The sequence below is a fragment of the Epinephelus moara genome, chromosome 21, assembly GCF_006386435.1.
Source record: "Epinephelus moara isolate mb chromosome 21, YSFRI_EMoa_1.0, whole genome shotgun sequence".
Classification (NCBI taxonomy): domain Eukaryota; kingdom Metazoa; phylum Chordata; class Actinopteri; order Perciformes; family Serranidae; genus Epinephelus; species Epinephelus moara.
The window spans coordinates 13,101,021-13,111,416 of record NC_065526.1 but is presented as its reverse complement, the minus strand read 5'-3'; the positions used below and the strand labels follow the sequence as shown (position 1 = coordinate 13,111,416).

General features: G+C 38.6%; 1 protein-coding gene across 2 annotated transcripts; it reads right to left on the bottom strand.

Annotated features, from left to right (window-relative positions):
• Positions 1 to 728: 728 nt before the first annotated feature.
• On the bottom strand, positions 729 to 8,465 carry LOC126382815 (phospholipid hydroperoxide glutathione peroxidase-like). 2 transcript variants are annotated; one of them, XM_050032899.1, is made up of 7 exons: positions 8,360 to 8,465; positions 5,909 to 6,003; positions 5,573 to 5,717; positions 5,333 to 5,484; positions 2,720 to 2,744; positions 2,535 to 2,594; positions 729 to 1,300 (listed from the first exon to the last, which is right to left on the bottom strand). In XM_050032899.1, exons 1-7 carry the CDS (start codon positions 8,450 to 8,452, stop codon positions 1,262 to 1,264), a joined length of 609 nt encoding a protein of 202 aa, XP_049888856.1. In that variant the 5' UTR covers positions 8,453 to 8,465; the 3' UTR covers positions 729 to 1,261. The 2 variants fall into 2 exon arrangements, with proteins under 2 accessions (XP_049888856.1, XP_049888855.1); XM_050032898.1 differs by having other exon boundaries at positions 5,909 to 6,021; positions 8,360 to 8,453.
• Between the last annotated feature and the right edge of the window lie 1,931 nt (positions 8,466 to 10,396).

Below are 10,396 nucleotides of genomic sequence, written 5' to 3'. Positions count from 1 at the left end.
CAGTCACATACTAGTGACTAAACACTCTGCTAAAGTACTGTTTATAGCAATTTTATCTTATTTGTTTTACATTAGGTCAGCCTCATCTGCGACGTTCATCAGTTGAAGTGCATGATGGTTTTGAAGCTATCTATACTCCGAAAGTGCAAGGGCAACAAAGGCTTTCTTGCGGGCGTCCATGTTTTTTTCCCCGACTTGTCCACCGTTGTCAACTAGAACGCAAAAACTGTTGTCAACTCGGAGGTGACGTCATTCCCACTTCCGACCAAGTACAAAATGAACGCACCATTAGTCAACAGCTTTCTTTCTTTGTCTCCATGGTAACTGATATTTGAGTAAGAGGGTCAAAGTTTGGGTCCTAATGTTATGAGAAAGTCGTACATCCCGTTTGTGTGCATACTGCATGCAACAGTACGTACTCAAGGGCAGCAGCAGTACCTACTAAAAATATAAAGTAGGTGATTCGGAACACACCCACTGACTCCAGAAAGGGCCGTTTGCATTTTTACATTGAAGTGAAGGCCACTTTAGGCCCTCGTAAATATGGAAACAGAGGTGAGGGAAGGGTTACTCAGTTGGTTGCAATCTGCACCCTCGCCGCTTGATGCCACTCAATCTTCCACACTGACCTTTGAGTGCTTAACATTTTATAATATAAAACCTGGCCTAAAACAATCCGCCATTTGAATAATAAACATAATATAGTGACCATTCCCAAAGCCAGCAGGTGATTATAGCTCATATTTTTTATTAAGTACATGTAAATTGACAAAAAGTCCTAGACAGCATTTACTTTCCAATTTGATCACATGGCATCCATGAGTTATAGATACAATAATGGACCCTTCGTCAAGTTAACTGCAAATAATATCATCAGTAGCTTTTCAGAAATCTGTTAAATATATGGCATCTCATGTCCGTACATAAAACTGACACAGACACATGAAAACTAACTTGTCACTTAACTTTCCGAAAGGACCAGAAGGTATTTGTACTGGAAAGAGGAATGGCTGAGGTTGGAGTAAGATGTGAAGGACGATACTGTGTATAACTAACAAATGTCCTCTCATATGGTCTCAGGGTCTGGCATGTGTGTGTTCTGGGGGTTAGTTGCACGCTGAGGGTCATCAGGCCTGCCCCCCCCAAAGATGGGTTTACAGACAGGCCGTCACTGGTCCAGACACACACACACACACACACCATGAAGTTCATGTGAGAGGTCAGGGGTCACACAAACACACAGGAGACAGTAGTATTGCAGCTATGGAGGCAGGTATGAGGGCAGGTCCTTCTCCACCGCCTGCAACAGAAATAAGAAAGGTTATTATGACAGTGATGACGAATGGCACTAGATATTCAGCTTAGTAGTAAAAGGTTACCAACTCAGATCTGTACCAAGAAGGTATGATGTAAAACTAGACAACATAAGGCATCCACTGGTACCAACAATGTCATGCTAGCTTGTTGGGAAGGGCAGTATATATCGCTCCAAAGTTAGGCTAAATTTTGGTGAGGGAAAAACTGGCATGGCCATTTTCAAAGGGATCTATGGGTACCCACAAGTCTCCCCTCTATAGACACGCCAACTTTATGCTAATCAAATGCAGGTTGGGGCAAAAACCATGCAGTTTTTTTCCCATGCAGAATAAATGTTATTTTTGCCTATTCTCAAATAGGTGTATTTGAATATTTCTGCATACCAAGGTCCCTGAACAGTGTTGGAATTGCATAACTCTGGTGTGACTGGAAAGCCGAGACTCTTGTGTATTCAATAAGCCCCACTTTATTGATGTGTGGAGATGTTAGCCACCATAGTGTCCATTTCATTTTAGAGAGACAATTTCTTTGAAAGCAACTGCTGAAAGAAAGAAATGTCAAGTTTTTTTAAAACCACATCACAGCACAGATTTTTCTGTGGTGTTCCTCGAGGTCTGGGTGTCCTAATGTGGTATTTGACAATTTCTATCTGTTCCCAAGTGGTCATAAATGGTTAAATTTTGCACGAAATCTGTGAAACAAATGGTATATACCCCAAAAACTGTTGCAACAAGTTATGAAACATAATTGAGCAAGGGAACGACCATCATATACTTCCATTATAATGTTCTCAGACCCTTAACACTCTGAACTTGCAAAGTTTATTTTGCCAAAACACATTTATTACAGATTTATGACTAGAAAAACTTGACAGTGCTCAGCTGCAGCATTTCAAATTAATCTTTATGTTTCCAGCTTTCAGATGATGTACACCACTTCTGTGTGGCATATACTGCTGACCTGCCCTCTCCCCCCGAAAGACCCCCCAGTAATGACTGATGAGTCGCGATTAACTATTAAAATTCAGCAATTAATCGCAATTGAAAAAAATTCAGTTTGAGAGCCGTAATTAAAAGGCAAATAATCTGAAAAACTGATTACCAGTTTTCCCACACTTTTACTCAGTCCTGTTAAGTCTTTTTTCACTCTCTAAATCTAAAAGTATGACAAACACAATGGACAAAAAAGCCTCAATAAGCACAGTGAGCATCACTCACAGAGGGATCCTCATTTGGCCCGTATCTCTTCACCACATGTCCATCTTTATCTATCAGAAACTATTAAGGAACAAGACATCAGAATGTTAGCATGTGTATCTTTCATGCATTTAAGGCAAGAAAATTCAGACATTTCACTGAACATGCTTCTCAAATGAGATAATGTGAGATAAATTAGCACTTACCTTTGTGAAGTTCCATTTGATGTTACTGTGGAGAGAAAGAAAAATACTGATTACAATGACCACCAGGACTGCTCTATTTATTCACATGAGCATCGTCTCAGTTCAAGTTGGTTACAATGGATTACAATAGTGAACAGTTTCCATTTAGTTTTTTAAGAGAAAGTTAAGATTGACAAGCAGCAAAGGGCTGCGGTCAGACTAGGGCTACCTAGGCTACCTTACAGGCTATCATAATTAAAACAATTGGAGACTGAGAATTAAGTGATATACAAGTCTGACAATATTTTAACAAATCAGCATATCGGACAGGATGGGTTTCTCCGACTTGGCTGCAGCTTTCTGTCACCACCCCCTGCGCAATTCATCTTGAACGACCCTATTTACAGAGGCAAAGCGCCGTGCACGTTTATGTCATCACAAAAGTAATCAAAGTTCTAAAAACTGTGTGCCTTACACACCCTGGTCGCCCCATCTGACTACAGATTACTTTTCCTGGCAACATCGTGTAGATTTTTAATTCTGTGTGTTGTGTTCGAAATATCAAACACAGCAGATTCATTTTTCTTCCATCACTCTCAACCTCTCTTGCTTGTTGCTTCTGGCAAGGGGCCAATTTGTTATCATGCGACAGCAGCTTTAACGGTACGCGCTCTCCCCAGTGAGCTACCAGGCACCCCGACAGTTACGTAATTTACAGAATAACTGCTCAGCCTGCTGCAGCACGATACTTCTCCGCTATCCATGTGCATGCTCAGTATCTGACAACGTATTTTTCACCAAAATATGGTGTTTCAGGCTCAGCCCTCAAGCAGTTGCACCACAAACATCACCTTTAAGTTTTCATAAAGTGAATGTTTGATACTAAAGACATCACAAATACTCGTATGGTTTTTGTAGCATGCAAGTTCTGATATTATTAAAACGCTCTTTTTACCACAACCTCAGAGTCAGTCGTTTTAATAAGATAATCTTTAAAGCTGTAAGAACTGAAACATTTTACAACGCCACCCAAAAAGAATGAGAAACAAGGAAGAAAGTGGTGTGATGAGGCAACAGAAACTCAACAGGGTGTGTATGACAGTGTACCTACTCCAGGGTAAATGTGACATAATTATCACTAAGCGTTGGTGGCTTAGTGGTAGAGCAGGCGCCCCATGTACAAGGTGCAGTTTCACAGCAGCCCTCAGACTTTATATTTTAATCACCAAATTAATGGCAGAGATATGAGGAACCCCCAGCTTTACAAAAGTCCTCACACACTGAGATGAAATTGCTGAGTAAAATCTAACAGGAATTATGGCCATTACTATGAATTTCTCCTTCTCCAAGTTTTCTCCTTTAACTATGTTGCTTTTCTTGCACAGAGACGTGAATATAAACACACAGCCCACAGTCTTGAAAAACAGAAATACATGAAACTTCTCACACATAACTGTACGCTTCATCAACAGAGCATGTCACCTAAGAAATGGGACCGAACAAATTATACTCGTTAATAAAGTGCTAACAACAAAACTCATTCATGATATAGTGCACAGGGTCTAAGCAGATATTCTAACGGTCTCAGAGTTAAAAGGCTGCGTACACAATGGGCCTCATTTCACAAACAGTACGTACGCAAAAATCTGTGCTGAAACAGTGCATATGAACGAACGTTTTAGTAAAAATCCAGGATTCATAAATATTTTCTTAGCTGAATCTTTTGTACTTTGTGAACAAATTCAGAACTGCCTAAAACCGTGCACATGCACAAATAATGACGGCCCGGCTGTCTTAGAAAGTGTAAACTCACACCTTGTAACCTTTAACATAACATTTTAAAACTGCATTCATTAAGAAAAAGCTTTAACAGACAATGTTTAAAATTAATTTACTAATGCATGCTCTTATTTCATCCTTGGCCCTTTAACCTCATAAATTATTGTTATAATTAATACATACCACGATTAATAATGTGTACCAACCGTCTTACGGGGAGTATATGAGAATGTCTACATTAAAATGTAACAGTTTTGGTTCTCATTGTTTTAGTCTATTGAATCCGCCTGTCAGCTAACGATAGCTGCTCCCACCAATCTGTAGTGCAACGAAATTACATTATTATTACTAACAGGGTATATAAGGAGTCTGACTTCTCTCCGAGCAGAGGTTAAGATGGCATATCTAACTTTTCTAGAAGATACTGTAGTCCTTCAGGAGAGAGCACACCAGAGACCGACATGTTTAAACATGTCTGAAGAGATTTGAGCGGTTCCCATGGTCCAACACGGGTGAGTCTGGGCTTTAATATCACCATAAAAACACCTTTCTCACGGCTTTTGCCATGATACAACTCTAGGCAAACATGTTTTCTTATGTAGAGACATGGGGGTATGGCAGTGTGCCGACCGCAGATAACAAGGCACAACCTGTCAATCCAGAAGGATTCTGATTCACTAACGTACGAACTGTGGTAAGAACAAAATCAGTTGGTGTGCACGTCATGAATCTGCATGCGCACTTATTTTATGCACAAAGTATGGACATTTCTACACACTTATTAGTGAACAAGGTCCAATGTCATGAGACTTTTCCAAAGGAAAAAAAAAATAAAAAAATAGGATGATAACTCACTTTCCGAAGGTTCCCTTGCCTTTGGGCTGTGCCTTCATCCACTTCCACAGAGGATGAGCGTTGTCTCCATTCACATCAATCTTACTGAAGAGGTCAAACTCAGCGTTGTAACCTTTGGCGAACTCTTTAATCTCTGCATCGGTCCCTGGCTCCTGCATTATACAACAAAATTAAAGTCAGAAAATTTTAAATATAAAGCTATAAATTGAGAAGTGTTCAGTCGTCAGTTCGTCATCATACCTGTCCTCCAAACTGGTTGCATGGGAAGCCCAAGATGCGTAAACCTTTCTCAGCGTAGCGGGCGTACATATCCACTAGCTGAGTGTAGTTTACCTTGGTCTTTCCTCATTTAGAGGCTACATTTACAATGATGCACACGTAGCCTCTGGCAGGAAAAACAAAACAAACGAGAGATTAAATTGATGAAAAAACAATTCTGCAAACTACAAGAAGTCTAAACACGACAACTGCAAGAAATATTCCACTCTATACTGTCACTTTCAAACTCTATGGAAGTCATTAATTCCTTTATGAGACCACAAGGATACATGATATTATGTTATGTATATATTTTACCGATATTTATCCAGAGACACCTCCTCGCCATCAATGTCCTTGGCGGAGAATTCGTAGATGGATTTGGCACTCTGCCAGTCTCCCACCTGAGCACACTGTGTGAAACATGGAAACTGTTTACAGGTGAGTGCATGGGATTGAGCAAGACAGCTGCAGGTAGGTTTATTGAGGCTAAAGTCCATAAAGGCAAACAAAAGGGCAAAACCAAGCTCAAGTCTGAGAGATAAACAAGATGATTCAGATAAACGGGAGGAAAGCCAAGGAAAGGAAACCAGTCAAGACAAGAAAAGGCATGTCAGTTAACCAGGGCTCTTATGGGAATACTTCACCCCCAAAGTAACCATTTGTGAATCAGTTAATCGCCTTGTGTTACATTGAATTTGTGAAACAGTTTCTCTTTAATGCCTCCACAGTGAGTAACGAATTCATAAACTGAGAATATTTGATGAGGTTAATCACAGGCAACCGTGTATGCACAAAGGATAACCAGTACTACAAAGCTGGTTATCAGCTAGTTCAGTCAACTCTGGCTTTTCCTGTCAAGCCGAAAGCTCATGAAAGAAGCGGACATATTAATTACATCATCAGAACCATGGTAAATGAGGTGAACGGTACCATAAGTGTCTGCGACTGCGAGACTACTGTCCAAAAAGTCACTGTCTAGGTAATGACTTATGAGGTCTATCTGACCGAAATGTTGCATTTATAATAATGGGAGCCAATTAACATTGCATGGATTATTTTTATAATAAAATATTATCTTTTTTTCCCAGTCCTCAGGACACAGGTGTCTCGTTATTTTGAGCTGCAGTGGTGGAATCAGAGTGTAAAATAGCAACACACAATCACTGCAGACTAAAATAAACTTTGCATAAAATACTGTGTTTAGTTTTGTAAACCAGCTCTCCATTTGTTAGGTCTGTTTAAAAACAGTGGAAATAGAGCCCTGGAACAATGAAATGACCACCTCTTACTACTGACCACTGACAATATATAGGTAACTCTCTTTTTATACCCGAGAGAGAGAACCAGCTTCGTAGCACTGAAAACCCAGAGTTAACCCTGAAGTTACTTCGCCAACTCCAAATGCTGCTTTGGGGTACAGGCCTCTGGTGCAGTATAATCCAAGTCTCATTTATCCAGTTGTTCCGACTGGGAACTGGAAGTGAAACTTAACCTGTGCTGATCTACCACTGCCTCGATCTGTGGTTTGTGTTTTAGTGTGATTTTGACAGGTTTAGTACAGCGGTAGCAAGGTAAAATACTGTTTTTCCTCAATGGAGTCTTTCACTCTAGCATTGTTTAAGTCTTACCTTAGGTTACGTTCACCCTTGGAAATGGCAGTTTGGTAGTGCTGAGCATATATTTGGATAAATGACAATAGATTATACTGCAGGAGTTGTGTGAGAGTTTTGAGAATACTGACTTCAATCCATCAAGATCTTTTCCCATTTTGGATTCTTCGTTCACCAGAGGCATGCAAGAAAACAACGATTTCTCAGGGGTTTTCTATGGGGTGGCTGTGGCTCAGAGGTAAAGCAAGTCATCCACTAATTGGAAGATGAGTGGTTCAATCCCCCGAGCAACATATTGAACCCAAAATTGCTCTCGATGGCTGTTTGAGTGTGTAGCAGGGGGCACCTTGTATGGTAGCCTCTGCCACCAGCGTGTGAATGTGTGTGTGAATAGGTGACTAGAAAGGTGCTATACAAGTCCATTTACCATTTAACATAAACAAATTCAATCTAACACAGTGAGTAAAGCAGTCCACTGGGGGCTGAAGTATTCCTTTAATACATGGTGTACTTTGACCCACTGTGTCACCCATGTCCCCACCCTTGTAGTTACATACACAACAGTTTAAGGATGAAAACTCCACAGTGAGTGACCTGCATGCATGTGTATCTCACTCAAGAGCAGGACAGACAACACAGCAAGAACAAAAAACCTGAAAGATACGATGATGTTAAATCGCTGGTGAACTGCCGCAGTGCATAAAAACAAGGAAATAACGAGTTACACATGAAGAGCTTCTCCTGATTTGATGCCAATAACATCACCTGGCTTGAAGACTGTTAGCACAGACTGTTAGCTAACGCTGCGACACAGCTAGCTAACAATTACCGTTACATTTATTAACAGGAACAAATTGAAGTCGGGTTTAATTTGCGTGACTCAGCAGCTGAGTCTATCTGGAGGGGTGAACAGTTAGTTGAATCCCGTCTGTGAAAATGAATCCGCCATTCAAACGCTGCCAGAACGCCTCTGGTTTTGACACGAAGCTAGCGTTACTGGTTGCGTCATTCCGGACCCCTTAGACCGTTACACCGCGGTTAAAAATAGACAAGTTAAATGTGACCGACATTTTGTTCACAGCACACACGCAGCAGCGGAAACATAAATGTTTTAACCACAGCACAAATACAGTGACAGACATGTTATCCTGCTTACCATACTTCTCAGTACTCCTCTGCTGCCGACCAAACCTAAAAGCAGTGTCGGTCTCCAGAGCCTCATGGCGGCTATATTGACGACAGCGGTCATATGACCTGTTAGGCCCCGCCCACTGAGGGACAGCACTGACTGCTGCACACCCACCGGGCCTGCCTCTCCAGGACTTTTCATTTTCCAATTTACTAAACACTTTGAAACCTCAGCAAACTGGTTTAATGTCTCTCAAAAACATGGAAAGAAGGAAACGAGCAACCTAATGAGAAATGACTTAAATATCAGCAAAATATTATAACCAAATATATAATATGTAATATAAAAGTTACAAAAATGTTAAAGTTGACACAAAAAAGTTAACAGGAAATGACCTGAAAAGGGGCTAAAACAAAATAAAAATAAAATAAGAATAGAAAATAAATGAAAATAAAACAAGAAATAAAAATAATAGAAATTAATGGAGTGGCAAAAAAAATAGAAATAACAATTTTAATAATACAGTTACTGCAATAATAAATATGTTATATTAAATTAAATTAAATTAAATTAAATAAGCTTTATTGGAATGACATTTATTATGTGTTGCCAAAGCACAACTACAATTTAAGACAGTGAAAATTACAAAAAACAAAACAAAAACAATTAACAACAATGTATTATTACAAATGCAAAACAAAACAAAAAAGTCAAAAAAAAAAATCAGTAAAAAAGTTACAAAAAAAAGTGAAAGTTGACACAAAAAAGTTACACAGGAAATGACCTGAAAAGGGTCTAAGATAAAATGAAAATAAAATAAGAAATAAAAATAATAAAAATGCTTTTTTATTTATAATAATACAATTAATGCAGTAATATATATTAAATTAGATTTAATTACATTAAAAAAGCTTCATTGGCATGACATTTATTATGTGTTGCCAAAGCACAACTTCAATTTAAGACAGTGAAAACTAAAAGAAAATATTCAAAAACAATTAACACCAATGTATTATTACTAATGCAAAACAAAAAAAAGTTGACACAAAACAGGAAATGATGTGAAAAGGGGCTAAAACAATATAAAAATAGAAATAGAAATTACACACACACACACACACACACACACACACACACACACACACACACACACACACACACATATATATATTGAAAATATAATAGATATATATATATATAAATTGAATAATTCCNTAATATATATATATATATATAAATTGAATAATTCCTTGCAAAATTGCTAATTGCCTTTTTTATTATCAAGTAATCAAACCAACTTGCTCAGGTACCAAAGGTTTAAATATTTGTGAAAGGTGTCTGAAAGCTGCACAAGAAAAGTGATGTCGCTCCAGGTTTCAAAGGGTTAACGGATCTCCTCTTTTCCACTTTTCTTTTTTATTTTACCAAAAACAGCTGTCTTAGCTTTTGCAATCAAGCTTTGGATGTGAATTACATTTTATTTTTATTTTTGGTCTCTTGGGGACAGCAGAAATGAGTTAACTCAACATTAGTCTAAGTTTAGTTTAGTTTAGTTGCACATACATGTATAGAAAATACAGGAAAAAGAAAATAAAAAGTTTAAACATTGTGCAGGACAGGTTAGAAGCCAAAAATGGCTCATGAAGGTACCTCCCCTATTAAATAACAACAATCATGAAAACGTCTATGGGCAGCCCCCTCGCATTGACATCTCTCCATTTAATGCATGCATAGGTCCTGTTTGTGCATGTGTGTGTATTTCGGGTCTGTGTGTTTATGATAACAGAGTGAAAAATTTGAATTTCCCCTCGTAGATTAGTTAAGTATACAGTATCTTCTTCCTCTTTCTTCTTGCTAGAAAGTACCGGTATTCACCCTATCTTAAAATGCAACTGACTTCCATCCTGTCAGATCACTTCATTCAAATGATGAGCTGGATGAAATGTTTAAGATAAACAGCCAGTAATGAATCAGTTAATGGGTCATGTTTTGTATTTTTAGCAACACTGAGGATATGGCCTACAACAAAATAAAGGAGATAAAAAAAAGCTGTTTTGTCATCAA